At 42.3% G+C, this 14,479-nt stretch overlaps 1 protein-coding gene across 19 annotated transcripts in view; it reads right to left on the bottom strand.

The window, feature by feature from the left end:
- HTR4 (5-hydroxytryptamine receptor 4) overlaps positions 1-14,479 on the bottom strand; it is a 172,653-nt gene that overhangs the window by 29,979 nt on the left and 128,195 nt on the right. For 5 of the 19 annotated variants that reach the window (XM_070517241.1, XM_070517238.1, XM_070517242.1 and 2 more), the window contains one exon: positions 177-4,447. The exons of 8 other annotated variants lie outside the window; for them this stretch is intronic. In XM_070517241.1, coding sequence (XP_070373342.1) covers positions 4,309-4,447 — 139 coding nt within the window. In that variant the 3' untranslated portion in view covers positions 177-4,308. Of the gene's footprint in view, positions 1-176; positions 5,781-14,479 lie in introns of those variants that run through there. 6 more of the 19 variants (XM_070517232.1, XM_070517234.1, XM_070517233.1 and 3 more) reach the window with 4 other exon arrangements.

Genomic DNA, 14,479 nt, shown 5'->3' with positions numbered 1-14,479 from the left:
CAGTACAGATGAAGATAACATCAGTTGTAGAAGGATGATGTCAGGAAGGATGGAGACAAGGAAATGCATGAGAGAAATCTACTGATTATATAACCAGATTGGATTTCCTCTTATTTCTGCCAAAACTAATAGCTGGTCAAAAATTGGTTTTTACTTCCAGTTAGTGTTAGTTGGAATTAGTTTGCTTAAAATCAATGCAGAACCCCTGTGTAAATGCATCTTTATTTGTTTACAGACAGGTAACACTCCATGGAGAAAGAAGGGAGGCAAAAAGGAAAAGATAGACAAGAAGAGATTTCATCTGTTTCAGAGATGGTTCTTGCTGTTAAAGAGAGCAGGCCCGAGATGAATCAAGTCCCCTCAGCAAGTGACGTAAGGGAGAAAGGCTAGACTTAGCAGGGTCTGGGTTCCATTTCCAGCTCCAGGAGTCTCTGCATCCTTGGGGCAATTCCAGGTTAACTTCTCTGAGGTGCAGCTCAGTTTCTTCATCTATGCGATGGGAAAATGATACTTATCTTGTAGCGTTTCATATAAAATTCTTCCCACCAAGCCTGGCACATAGTATGTAACTGATGAACAGTATCTAAAGCTACTGAATTATTATCAGCTTTTACTTACTTCTCTGATCCCATCTCCTACCACTTTCCCCACATTCACTGAGCACCAGCCACACATGGCAAGCTCATTTCTGCCTCAGAGTCTTTGCATTTGCTGTTCCCTTTGCCTGACCGTATTCCCCTGGATCAACACATGACTGACGTCTCTTCAGAATTCTTGTCCCAGATCACAGGGTTGCCCTCCTCCTTGAAGCTTTCCCTGACTATCCCAAATAACATACACACTCCTGCCCCACCTCTGTTCATTATGTTCTTTATGGCGCTTGTAAGTATCTAAACTCGTCTAATTCATGTATATATGTCTCCTTGCTTTATTTTCTGGCTCCCAATGAGAGAGCCAGATTGTCAGTATTATTTATTACTGGGCCTCTGGCAACAGACCCCGGCACATAGTAGGTGTTCCAAAAATATCTGTTTCTCTGAACATTGTGGTGCTGTTGACAGAATCAAACTATAGAACACACAGAAACCACCAGCACACAGTGAGCACTAAGTCAATGTTGTTCCTCTCCCTTGCTTGGGTCCAGAGAATGGCTGCTCCAAAGTGAAGGAAGACAATTTAGAAGGAAAGCAAGAAAGGGGACAGTTGTCAGGCTCAGTTAGTTGGGTTTCAATGGTCTAGTTCTCCGCCTGGACACCGCAGATTCTTGACAGTGGAGGAAGGCTCAGGTTGTCATTCCAGGATGGAAGTTTCACGAGACGGGGCACTTTCTATATGGAGGAAGAACTTTTGTAAATAAGTGGACAGGGTTGTGATTCTGAAGAAAGTCATCTGGAGAAACAGCTCACAGGAGTCCTATGAATGCTTTAGAAAAACTAAGGAGGGAGAAACCCAGCAGCATCATGGACTTTTGGAGGAGAGTGCCTGGTTCAGCTGCTTAGGGTTTCAGACGGCCAAGAAGGCTCCTCCCAGGGATGGATTACAATGAGGAAGATGGAGGATCCACATCTACCTGTTCCCCATCCTATTTTGACTTATGTGCAATGGGGTTCCAGGTAAATTTGTGTATGAGGAAAAGATTCTGAAGTGAAAATCTAATTCTCATCCACTCCTTGCATTTTATATTTGAGATGATGGAGGCCCCGAGGGGTTGAACAGAAGGGCTAAGACAAGTATCCTGTCCCTGCGTGCCCATGGGTGTCTTTCCATTGCCCCAAACTCAGAAGAGGTAGGGCCTGGATTTCATTGACATGTACTCTGGGCCTAACATCGCAGGGGCTCCAAGGCAAGGGAGCTGGACTCCAGGCTCCTGAGTGGTTCATGACATCAAAAAAGGTTTCAGCAAGGAGGCACATGCTTAATAACCTCAACCCAAGACCTCTGGATATACAGCTGCCATGCTGCCTTGAATGGCTCCTTTGTGTGCACCTGAGAGTGGCTGGGCCAGATCCTTCCTCATCCTCTGCTCTTGAGATGACCAAGTCAGAGAGATCTATCCTAGGGCTTGAGGCCCTGATGAAGGTGGCAGACAGACAGGTAGAATCACATTATGTAGGAGTCCTGGGCTTCTGACTTTACCTCGAGGAGAACCTGATACTGGAGACAGGAAATTCTCCAGCTTACGGAGAAGCTCTACAGAACCGAGGCATGGGATCGACTTCGGCATTTTATTGTGTATTCAAAATTCAGTTACTAGTTTTAAGACAAGATTTCTCTCAATATATAATTTATATAAACATGTACAGAATGCACAAAGATAAACATATGTGTAATTTACCAATGTTTATCAATAAATAGAATTTATCAATTAAAAAAACAAGTCTATGTAGGCTCCTGTTTTTCTCAGAACACATTCCTGGGAACTGCATCAAGAAGTAGATCAGAAAACCAAGGGTGCTTTCCACAGAAGCAAATTAGGACCGGGGATCCAAGCAGTTTCAAAGCTTTAGCTTCAAATAAATCATAGGCATAACTAACAATTTCATAAAACCAAAGATACAACCATCATTAGAATCTGTAATCCTTTGAAATTATATAATTAAGTTCCATGTTCTATAGAGTGGGCACACATGTACTTTATATGTCAATTACACAAGAGGACTCAGCATTATAAATGGTATGAGTGGTCCCCCACTTGTAATTCTACTTCATTAAAAATGTAAAATGAAATCAAGGTGGTAGCTAAATAACATTAAACCATAATTAACAATTGTTTACACAGACTATCAGATTAGAAAAAAAAAATCTCAAAATTATCTGGTTCAGTATCTAATTAGACTCTATGTAACATTCTTGTCAGCTGGTCATTCATAATCTGGCCCATGTTTGAGGGTTTTCTTTTAATAGAATTTATACATATATAAAATTTACAGGGTGGGGATAATTTCAATGACTCAGGTCTTTTTTCTCCAAATAAATGTTTTCATGGCGAAAAGGCATTTGAATTTATGCCATGTGACTGAAGTTACATGAAAAGTTAGGCTCATTCTTCCCCAAAATTAGCCTGTAGTCCCCATCTCTCTGCACCCACTCCTTTACCTTGAGAACACAAAATCTCTTCAAATGAGAGTGTCTGTGACGTATAAATTTGCAATGTTGGTGTGTGTTGGGCAACTTGGAGTAACTGAATGAGGAGGGGTGGATTTGGAGGAATGGAACCAGAAAAGGTGTTCCCTTGGTATTGTTTTCAATAAAGAAATCTCATTCTCTAAATTGGTTTACCTCTTGATGAAGAGATTCTTAGTCCTTGAGAGCTCAGGAGCATCTAAAGTAATCCAAAGTAATAATAAACATACAAAATGGCATTTTATGATTTACACAATGTTTTCACAATAATTATCTTATTTATCTCCACAAGAACTTTGTGAAGTAGGCAGGAGAGATTTTCTGAGGCCAGAGAGGTTTAGGTATTAGCTCAGGGTCACACAGTAAGTCAGCAATTGATTCAGTGCACATGCTGCTTCTTGACAACATCCATCTTTCTCGTGTGCTCACGGAGGCGGTGGGCAGCGTGTGCAGTGGCAGTCAGAGTAGACAGTTTGGGTCTCATCACTAGGATCGAGGCCTTGGGACTCAGAATTTTGATGCTCCCTCCTTTATATTAGAAAAGGACCATCCTCAAAATGGTGGTTTCCTTCTAAGCCCCCATCTAGTAATGGCACAGGAACAGCGACTTGAAAAAGCAAAGGGGATTGGTCTAACCAGAGTCAAAATGCAAGTTAGGACATAAATACACTTTCTTCATATCTGATGAGAATAGATGCCCAGTTGAATCTGCTCCACTGATCAGAGAGTCCCGGTCTACACGAGGAGCATTTCAGCCTGCTGGTCCAATATTTCTCAACAGCATTCAGGAGTTCTAAGTAGCATTCCTCTCTAGAGGCTTTTTCGCTTCCCTAAGGCATGATTTCTCCCCAGTAAAATTAAGCCTTCACAGAAAAGAGAAATTTTTTTTTTTTTTTTTTTTGGCATTTGGATGATTTAGGGCAATCTTCTCTTCCTCATTCCAAAGTCTCTTTCCTGCCCAATTCAATTCCAGAACTAAAGTAAACATCAATGGAAATTATAATTGACACTTCTTAAGCTGCAAGAAAAAGTATGATAAAGTCCTGAGATGCGATCAAATCACAGCCAAGATCAAAGTTAAAACTTTACACGGCTCTGGGACGTGGTGGCGTTTACCTCCCTGGGACCTTCATTCTGGGGCAGTTGGCAAGACCCATGGACTCAGCTTAGAATGAGACATCCAGGTCATCTGAAGGGCAAAGCTGGCAAGGTCAAGGGTCTCGATAGCCCAAATGAGGCGGCTAGTTCCTTTGAAACAAAGTCAAAAAGCAGGCAGGCCATGGCTTTTCGAGGTAGCTGATGGCTGTAGCAGCATCCCGTTGTCCTAGAAGCGAAGAGGAACCTTAGAGACCCCATAGTCCAAACTTCAGTTGACAGATGGAGAAAGCGAAGACCAGGGATGGAAGGGCTTGGGTCAAGAGCTCACAGCATGTTAGGAGCACAGCAGGGCTGGAATTCAGGTCCCCTGACTTCAAATCAAGCACTGCTTTCCCACTCCTAGCCCTGCTTGGTCCTGCCTCCTCCACCTGGGGACTGCAGTGACAAGTCTTGGCAGTGTGAGCTTCCAATGGTTCCCTCCTTTGGGAGCAACAAGGCCAGATTCAAGGGTTATAAATTGATACCTTGGGCTTCACCACAAGCTCACAGGAAAGATTCCAGTCTTTTAATAAACACGACGATGCCACCGGCCCTGTCCAAGGCTTTTTAGGAGAAGATGCTGTTCTAGTCCAAGAGGAAAGCGAGCATCTCAGAGCAGAAGGGCCTGAGGCCACGGCACTAAGGGGAAGCTACCTGTCCCCGGCTTCCCTCCAAGGTTGCTGTGGAGACTGTTTTCCTCTGAAAGATCTTTGCCCCCGTTTCTTCCATGGTAAATAAATGGAGCATGTCCTGAAGAGAAAGACTGACCATGGACATAAGGAAGAGCAAGTGGAAGCCTGTGACTGACACGGGGGCTGGCCAGGAGGATGCACATTTGGACCCAGACACAGGGAGGAAAGAGTTTTAGTGTCTGGCACAGAACAGGACGGAGACAAGACAGTGAGTAGTTTGAACGTGGTTGTGATGGACGTGAACAAGCAAGGAATGTGTGCTTTTGAAATACGACTCTGACCAAGAGAGGCATGGGCAGGATGTGTTTTGACAATGTCTATGAGTAGACACAGCAAAGAAGGCATATTTGGAGACATACACGACTCCGATAGGACACAGTGAGTGATCATGTTTGGAACATGAGTGAGACAAACCAGGCACAGTAAGGGGACACATTGGGGACAACAGAGAGTGTGAGACGCCAGGAAGAGGGAGTGCTGGGAAATGAAAAGATCCCTTCATGGGGGATCTCTGGAGAAGAGCCTCCAGTGAACAAGCTGGCGTCCTGTCCCCTGACTCCTTTGAATGACACCTGCTGGAATCCCGGAGCAAAACCCCGCTGGGCATGGGGTGCTTGCACGGATGGACGGAATGCTCGGGTGAAGAGAACACCGGGTGTAGTCACGCACAAGCAGCAGCTTAGGACCTGGCCCTCTCTTGGAGGGAAGGCTGTCTTCTGAGTCACTGCCCCAGGGGCCTAAGTGTCCCTGGGCTGAGCTGCCACCAAAGGAGAAGTTGCTGGGGGGTGGCACTGACTCTCCCATTGGCCACCACACTCCACTGCATCCCTGGAGAGGGGAGAAGATCACAGAACCTCAGAGTTGCAATGGACGTCACAGGCGATCTCCTGAAAGAGCCCACCCAGCGCCAGAAAGCCCCTTGTGCCATGCAGATGGGGGGTTGATTAGCCCCTACTTAGGAACCTCCAGTGGCCGGCCAGGCCATGTTACTTTTCAGCAACTTTAATTACCAGGAAAACCTTATTAATGTTCAGCCAAAATCTGCCTTTCTACAACTTCAACCCAGTGGAACTACTTTGCCCTCCAGGCCCACTCAAAATTCTTCCCTCTACTAATTATATCCTCCAAGTTTTATCTTCTCCAGGCTACATAGTCTCATTTTCTGTAATAGTTCATTATATATTATGATTTCCAGACTATTGCCCATAATGGGCACTGTCCTCTGAAAACCATCCTTCTCATGATTCTCTTTCTTGAAATACGGTACCAAGAAAGAGCACAAACCTTCACAGTGAGCCTGACTTATATCATGTACTTTCATCCTCAATTTAATTTACGTCTATGAATGTGTTTAACATTTAGTTCATGTCTGACAATGGTGATATGCTATTGGCTTATATTGAGTCTGTTGCCAACTTTTATCTTTTTGACACAAACAGCTGTCAATTCCTGTGCTACTCTATTACATTGGTGCAGTTTAATTAATTAATCTACTTATTTATTTGAGCTGAAATATAGGACGTTATATTTGTCTCAGTTAAATTTAATCTTATTGGTATCATTTTAGTCAATTGCAATCATTCTAAATCATAACAATTTCCTCATTCAAGATATGATTATTTAGCATAGACTCAAAATAGACTCTAAGGATTTTACAAGCACAGAGGAAGATCAGATCATCCATTGCTACCTAGAGCTTTAAGTTTAGTGTCATCTGTCTTTTAGGTCGTCAGTTAAGGTAAAAAACTCTTGATCAGGACAGGGCTAAAACAGAATTGTGGGATAGCACCACAGACCGCCTTCCCAGCAGATAGATAACACCTGGTGTGTCTGAGAATGGACCCACCCGTGGAAGGCTTTGTCCAAAGCCTTGCTGAAATGTCTCTGCTGGGCAGTAAATCTGTCCCAATAGGTAATGAAATTAGTTGGCACAAATTATTTTTTAATGAAACAGCACTGACTCTTGCTCATAAATAAACTGTGTATTAACTGTCTTAGAATTTAGGTAAGGTCTATTTCAAGCTATGAGTCTATAGTTTCTGGAGATTTCTGGAGTCTAGCTTTAGCCTTTCTTTAAGAACTGGGGCAATATTTACTGGTCTCCAGGCTGCCAGTTCTCAAAAGAGCACCAGTCAGAGATCTTATCAACCCAGTTCCTTTAATTCCCTGAGATATAATACATCTTGGCTCAGAGACAGTTAAAAGTTTTCCATTAATCCCGGATACCAACTTTCTCCCTATAATATTCTCTTCTTTCCAGTTGGAAGACTATTCTTATTGCAGCAGAATATGCAAGATTTCTTCCCTCACTATTGAGATCTAACTATATCTCGGTTTGCTACTTGCTCTGAACATAGCTTCTGATTCACCCTTGGTTATACCTTCCTTCTTCCAGATTTTCCATATGCCATTTTCAAGTGTAAGCTCTCTAGATAACTCAAGATGTGGCCTCATGTCTTTACATGCCTCACTCTAGCCCCCTTTTTTATCTGTCTTCTTCATTGAACATATCTATTTAAAAGAAAAAAAAAGAATGAATAGAAAGGAAGGAAGGAAGGAAGGAGGGAGGGGAAGGAAGAAGAAAGGATTTCTCATTTTTCATTGGCCAGATTCCCTTTATATCATTATTATTATCATTACTGGCAACAATAAAAACAACCACCCATTAGGACAGCACACACGTGCCAGCTGGGCTAAGTGTGTTACATGCATTAATTCATATATCTTTCTCCCACTTACCAGACAAGGAAACTGAGTTTAAATAATTTGCCCAGGTTTACTCTGTTAATAAATGGTGGGATCAGACCATACACTTAGTCCATTTTTGAAACCAAACTCTATGATCTTAATTGTCCTGATATTTTGTCACTTGTCATCTTGAGAACTACCACTGCTAAGTCCAGTGTTCAGGTGCTGCTGTCTCTAGCATTTCTTTGTCCCACTATGATGAACTTAAGGGCGAAAGGAACATGTACAAGGGTGCATGTTATATCTGTTCCACCTATGGGAATCCTACAGTGTGATGTGGCTCCTCCATTTATTGAAACACAGTGTGACAAGGACGTTAACACAGGACTCTTCCCTGCTAACCCTTCCTGCTCACTAAAGGAGAATCTTTGCCAAGTGGCATGTATATTTTCTGTGACGCAGAACTGGAGAGACTAGGTGGAAAAGGAAAAGAACCAGCAAAGGCAGGAGGAAAGTGGGGAGGACACAGAGAAAGGGGCTAGGTATATAAACGTAGCAAAAAAATGAGGAGGGAGGATGGAAGAAAAGGCAGGAAGACCCAGGCTAAAGACAGCCACAGAGGTGGGAGTGTGGAAGGCTCCAGAGCAGCTGGAGAGAATAGAGGAGGGTCTTTCAGAAGCATTTCCAAAAGGTTATACTGGCTCTCTCCTATCGTCCTCCCAGAGATCCAAATAAAGCTTGAGACTGCTGTGCAGCTGCTATTGGATGCCTGGTGCCACTCCCTTTCATTCAGGCCACATCAATACAGCCCTTGCCAAGAGAGGAGCTGTGGGGAAAGGAAAATGGCCCAGCCTCTAACTCCATGAAGGACTCACAGCCAGCTGCCTCTTGGCAGAGCAAATGGGGACTTGAGAATACTGACAGGGTGACCCTGTGTCCCAGCTGGCCTGTGTAAGTCTCCGTTTACAGTATGGTACTTATTGAGTTGCTACCAGTTTACCATTTAATGTCATCTGCCTTTTAGGTCTACATTCAAGATACAAAATTATGGTGCAACATGCTGCACCCCAAGAGACCTCCTTCCAGTGCAATACATCACACTCAACGCACATGGTTTTAACACCCAGTGAGCCCCTTTCACTTTCAGCTACGAGGTCACCCTACTAACTCAGCAGAGGAAGCAATAGAGTGTAGTGCCTTTGTAGCCACCATCTGTGCATGCCTCTGATGACTTAGACCTTTTCCTGTGCCTCAGTTTCCCCATTCGTTAAATAAGGAGGAGGATTATCTATAAGATTCTTTGCAGCTCTGCCATTCTGGTTCTATGAGTAGCAAAGATGGTGGGTGACAGATACAGACCTTCTGATTGGGCACCAGCTGCGTGTGACTGTTCTGGAAAGCTGTGGGTAATTGCTTCGAATCTGGCTTTTAATATTCTATTGTTAGTATCTGATACTTTATATTCCGTGTGGAGGAAAGAGGTTTTGCTGGAAACACAGTGAGGGTAATTTTTGGATTTGTATTAAAGAATCTGAAAGACCTCAATTTCTGAATCTGTGAAATTACACTCAAAGCTGCTAAATGTATCTGGGCAGGATAAGCTAGGGAGGGGCTGAGATGCCACAACTTAAAATGCAGCGAGATCACAACTGCCTCTCCTCAAACATATGCTTGATCAGAAACATTGGCAGAGCCGCTCAAAATCCCTGATGCAAAACATCATTAAAAAAGAATCTCCGATATTTTAACAGATCAGGGTTTTTTTTTTTTAATGCAGTTTCCTGTTTTAATAGTTTTAGTAAAATCCTCTACAATTTATGAAGCATTTTTGTATCTTTTTCTACATTTAATCGTTAACGCAAATCTATACGGCAGACGGGTACTGAGTATTATTTCAATTTTAGAAGAGGAAGAAAGGCACTGTAGGAGCACGGATTGATCGATGGGCACGGTGGATCCAGTGCTGTAAAACAGGCATTCTCCTTCTCAAACCAGGAGTTCTGTCCTTTGGGAAGCATGGAAATCATTTGCGTAGTAGGAAGAGTTTTGTAATGAAGATTAACATTAACAGTTGATGAAAGAGACAATTACCTGTGTTCTAAGAGAAGAAGGGGAGGAGGAGGAGGAAGAGAAAGAGAGGGAGGAGAAAGAGAAGAGGAGAAGAATCATTAGCCAAGTCATATTTCACAAAGTTGTCCAGAGACCATGTGGATCAGAATTATCTTGGGTACCTATAACAAGTGCAGATTCCCAGGATCCACACCAGACCTCTGACAATGGGGTGGGGAGAACAGAAACCTGCATTTTTAGAGAGTGTTCTCAGGTAATGCACACAGGAGTACGGGATTCCCTGAGTAGGTGGAGGTCGAGTTATTCTACTCACATCTGAGGCAGAGCTTAGAGCCGGAGACTTAGAGGGCAGCAAAGAGAAAGTAGTGGCGAGTGGGAAGGGCCAGAGCTAGAAGTATGAGGCATTCAGTGATGCTCCACAAGGGATCAGGATGGAAGCACTGAAGGATAGGCAAACAGCGCATTTTAGCAAAGTAGACAATATTTTTTGGTTTTTATGACACTGACAATGAAGAACTGAGAAAAGACTTGGTGGTGAATCATGAATATGAAAAGGCAAAAAATTTAAGGAGATGCACAAAGCAATAATTTTTAGGTGTTCTTAATGTGATGAAAAAATAGAAAGCTTGGGTACAATTAGCTGATGAAAACTAACTGAATTCTCTATAAACCGTGAGCACATAGACTTGTAGTAAGTTATCAGTAAGTTCAATTACTCAAAAGGAAATGCCCTAGGCCAATTTCTTCATTTATCTTTAGATTCGCTATCCACTAGAATAGAATATTGACTCTTGAAGATTCAGTATTTCCCAAACATGGGATGTGATCTACAGTTGATATGCCAAACAATGGGCACAGGACTAAATAATTTGAATCACAGTAAGGGGATTTGAGATTTCTTGCACTCATTTAGCTTAAAGAGAAAAACTCAGCTTGGCCCCATTCTGGCTTTAACCAAGTGTCTAAACCTAACAAATGGAGAGCAGGCCTTAGGCTCAGAGACTGCAGCAAGCAATGGGATCAAGTTAAATGTTAATAATAATAATTTATACAAATAAAATAATTTGTTTTGTTTTCATTGCATTTATTTTTAAAATCATCTTTTCTATATGGTTTTTCATTTAAGGTCACAATACAGAATTTCCTTTACAACTAGATTTATTTAGATTAAAAATGTATTTAAAGAAAAATGGTAAATAAATAATAGCATGAATGGAATGCTGGATGGTAAAAATTGTGAAAGTAGCAAGCAAGTGACAAAAAATCCTCTCAGACAGTTGAGAAAGCTGAATTGCAGTGTCTTGTCAAGGACATAAAACAGCTCATCCGCAAGGCAGAAGCTCCGGGAGTTTAAGCCAGTGCCCTGCCGACAATTTTGTGCTGTTTGCAGAATGGACCCCAAACAGCTGAATTTGCGGTTTGGAATGCCTAACGTGCATTCCAGTTTAATAATGCAGTTTGTGGCCTCTGGACAGAACGTATTCTCAGGGGCTCTTTAATTCTATCACCAGCCTCTGATATGTCCATGTTTCAACACGCCAAAGTGCAAGATCAAATCGTGGGTGTGGCTTATTCTAATCCCAATGCACCTCTTTCTCTGCTTCTCAATACGTACCTATAATTAAAGTCAGATTTTTATAAATAAAAATCTCCTTATGAAATGTTTTCCATTGTATACTACTGTTCTTAAACGACAAATAAAAGATTGGAACTTTGAGTCTTTGGGGATCACACTATCTGCCTGCTTTTTCTGCTGACCTATTTCAACGTGACTGAACCTAAAAATATCTAAAAGCAAATGCCTTAAGAGTATGGATCCATAAAAAAAACAGTCAACATTTACCGAGTGTTTATTATACGCCGATTACTATGCTAGACAAATCATGGATTGTCTCCTATAATTTTCACAATAATCCTATCACATAGGTTTTACTATTTGCAAGCACTAGTTAAGTGAAGTAAAACCTAGTAACTTGCTGAAGTCAAACATCTAGGAAGAGGTGGAGCCACAATCTGAACCAGGCAATCCAACTCAGAGTCTCATTGCACCAGCATCACTAAAGTACACCTTCACTGAGCAGGCCGCCTTGACTCCTAGACACTGCTGCTGGGAAGATGTCCTGCTCTTGAGAAGCTCCAGTTGAGCAAATAGTGTGTCAGGTGCGAAAGAGTACTTAAGATCCCACGGGATGAGCTGAGCTTCCAAAAGAAGAAGTAGGTGGAAAGAGAGCCCAGGGGAGGAAGTGATTAGTTATTACTTGGAGATTGAGGCGGCAGGGATCAGGAAAGTTTAGAGAGCTCATACTGAAACTGTGCCTCGGTTCACAAGCAGTAGGCTTATACCAGGCAGGAAAGTGAGAAAGAGCATTTGAGGCAGCAGACATAATCCCGAGGCACGAGAATTCACTATTTATTTGGGGGAAACTGATCAATCTTGCAGGCTTATTGCATAGAGAGTTAGGTCAGGGGAGAGTTGAGGGAAATGAGCTGGAAAACCAGATTGGGTCAGGCAAGAAGGACTTTATATGCCCTTCACTAGCTTCCCGCTGCAAGTCACACTATAATGCTCAAGGTTATTCTATTACAACTCAATCCAGCTGGCATTTACAATTTAAAATCCCACATGCCTGAATGGCCTTTTCATCCTCTTGAATGATACACATGAAACAGCTTCTCTCTCCACAGTCGTATTATACGCACAGTCCCAAAAGAAAACAGGAGGCAGAAAAAATAAATTACACCTTGCAGCACTGTCAAAGAAAGGGCACCTAAAATCACCAAAATACGTGAATAGCCCTGAGTCCATTTCTAGAGCCCACCCTTTTGGAAAGCCGTTGACAAACTGAACTGAATACAGGAGAAATTCCCCGAGATCCTCTGATTGTGTGTGTGTGTGTGTGTGTGTGTGTGTGTCTTCCAAGGGTAGGGCTCAAACCACCAAAAAAAAGTGGGATGGTAAAATCTTGACTGTGAGCTCCTTAATTGCAGGATCTTGTCTGTCTAGATCTCTGCTGTATCCCCAATGCCTAAACAGTGCCTGGACCATATTAGGCACATAATCAAAGGGCAATGGATGAATGAATAGGTGAGCATCTGGGCTAGTAGTTCTGAGGCTTGGGTTCTGGTCTTTGTTCTTCTTCTATTTAAGCAAACATCTTAAGTCCCTGAGTCTTTTCTTGTCTATAAAATATTGGGTTCAGCAGTCTATTTCAAGTTATTCTTAACAAGACTTTAACAAATAACCTCATGGAGTGGTCACAGAAGACATTGGAGGAATGGGTCAATAGTCAGATTGTGTGCACACACACACCCATACGAACATCTTTCTTTTTTTTTGGAGGAAGTCTGGCCCTGAGCTAACCTTCATGCCCATCTTCCTCTATTTTTTTATGTGGGACGCCTGCCACAGCATGGCTTGACAAGCAATGTGTAGGTCTGCACCTGGGATCCAAACTGGTGAACCCCGGGCCACCAAAGCGGAACATACAAACTTAGCAGCTGCGCCTCTGGGCTGGCCCCTGAACATCTTTTTTTGGCCAAAGCAGTTCTTGCTCAGACTTCCAAGTAAGATTCCATTTGAACAAAAGGTTTCCACACCAGAAAGAAAAGTATAAAACCACTGGATTGCTTGAGGTCTCTTATCACTTCCAGGTATAAAACTCTAAGCTTTCATGATGTTAACTACAAGGAAGTAAAATTTGACCAAAATTTGCAACAACTAAGGCTGTTCAAACAACAGAATGCCTTGCCTTGGATAATAATGAGCTGCCCCTCATTGGAAGGAGAGATAGACAACTATCTGCCAGAAAAGTTGTAGAAAAGATCCTGCATTGGTTGGGATATCTGACCAGATCAGTTCTGAAGCCCTTCTGTGTTTAAGAATCAAAAGTTCTGCATTCTTTCAAGAGTTTTCAATTAACCAGTAAGGAGCACAGCTTAGTGGTTAACAGCAAGGGCTCTGAAATCAGATGAACATGTGTTAGAATCCCGGCCCTACCACTCACCAGCTATAGGACACTAGTCAAGTTATTTAATCTCTCTGAGTCTCAATTTCCCGATCAGTAAAATGCGGATAACAATACCCGCTCCATGGAGAATATTAAGGATTCAATGAGGCGACATATGTAATGCACTTAGCTCATGCCTGGCATGTAAACCCGTGCTCAGTAGATGGCTGATGCTAAGATGTTGGTGATGAAGATGGTAACCAGGAAACCAAATCATTCTTAAGGCAACTAGCTATTATACAGGACAATCACTCACATATAGATACACACACAAATATATATGTGTGTGTGTACATATGTATATACGCGCGTATGTGTGCACGTGGAGATATGTACACACACTCCTTCCCCCAAAGTCAGAAACTCAAAGCAGGCAATGCCAATTCACAAACAGAGCAAAAAATTACATTATACCAGCCAGCAAAGGAAATAAAAGCCTGAAAACAATAAAAGGAACATGAGCAGGCACCCAACATATTTGTTTGTCAGGTTTATCAAAATATAGATTCACTCATTTCTTAGAGAGTAAAAATCTCTCCAAGAACAATTCTAACTGTGAAATGTTTCTAAGAATCTTATAAGAAATAACCTGAAAAGGTAATGGGCATGAGAAGAGACAATTTAGAAACCATTTTGTGAAAAGTACGTTCTTGGTTCTTTGGCTGCATATAACCCAGGGCACACTCAGTTGTTTGTTTATGTAACCAGAAGCCATTCATTGGGTTTCCTCGCTCAAGGATTGGCAATGATGCCTCAGCACTT

The sequence above is a fragment of the Equus asinus genome, chromosome 9, assembly GCF_041296235.1.
Source record: "Equus asinus isolate D_3611 breed Donkey chromosome 9, EquAss-T2T_v2, whole genome shotgun sequence".
NCBI lineage: Eukaryota > Metazoa > Chordata > Mammalia > Perissodactyla > Equidae > Equus > Equus asinus.
Note: the sequence above shows the minus strand (reverse complement) of the source record. Positions and strands in the feature narration are given on the sequence as shown.